The following is a 202-nucleotide window of genomic DNA, read 5'->3' on the forward strand; positions in this document are numbered from 1 at the left end:
TCTGCTGCTGCTGCAATTGCTGTTAGTGTTGTTATTGTTGCTGTTTGTGTTGCTGCTGCAGCTGCTCTTGCTGCTGCTGCTGTTTTAACTGAATGTGTTTGTGTTGCTGCTGCTGTCTCGTTTGCTGCTCCTGTCTCCGCGCTACTGCTGAGATTGCTGCTGCTGCTGCTGTTGCTGCTGCTGCTGCTGCTGCTGCTGCTGC

The 202-nt window shown here is 53.0% G+C and overlaps 1 protein-coding gene across 1 annotated transcript in view; it reads right to left on the reverse strand.

The window, feature by feature from the left end:
- EMH_0062710 (uncharacterized protein) overlaps positions 1-202 on the reverse strand; it is a gene marked incomplete at both ends in the record, with an annotated part of 1,884 nt that overhangs the window by 521 nt on the left and 1,161 nt on the right. The window contains one exon of the mRNA XM_013498062.1: positions 90-200. Coding sequence (XP_013353516.1) covers positions 90-200 — 111 coding nt within the window. The remainder of the gene's footprint in view (positions 1-89; positions 201-202) is intronic.

Source organism: Eimeria mitis, genomic scaffold, assembly GCF_000499745.2.
Source record: "Eimeria mitis Houghton genomic scaffold, Emh_scaff3152, whole genome shotgun sequence".
Taxonomy (NCBI): Eukaryota; Apicomplexa; class Conoidasida; order Eucoccidiorida; family Eimeriidae; genus Eimeria; species Eimeria mitis.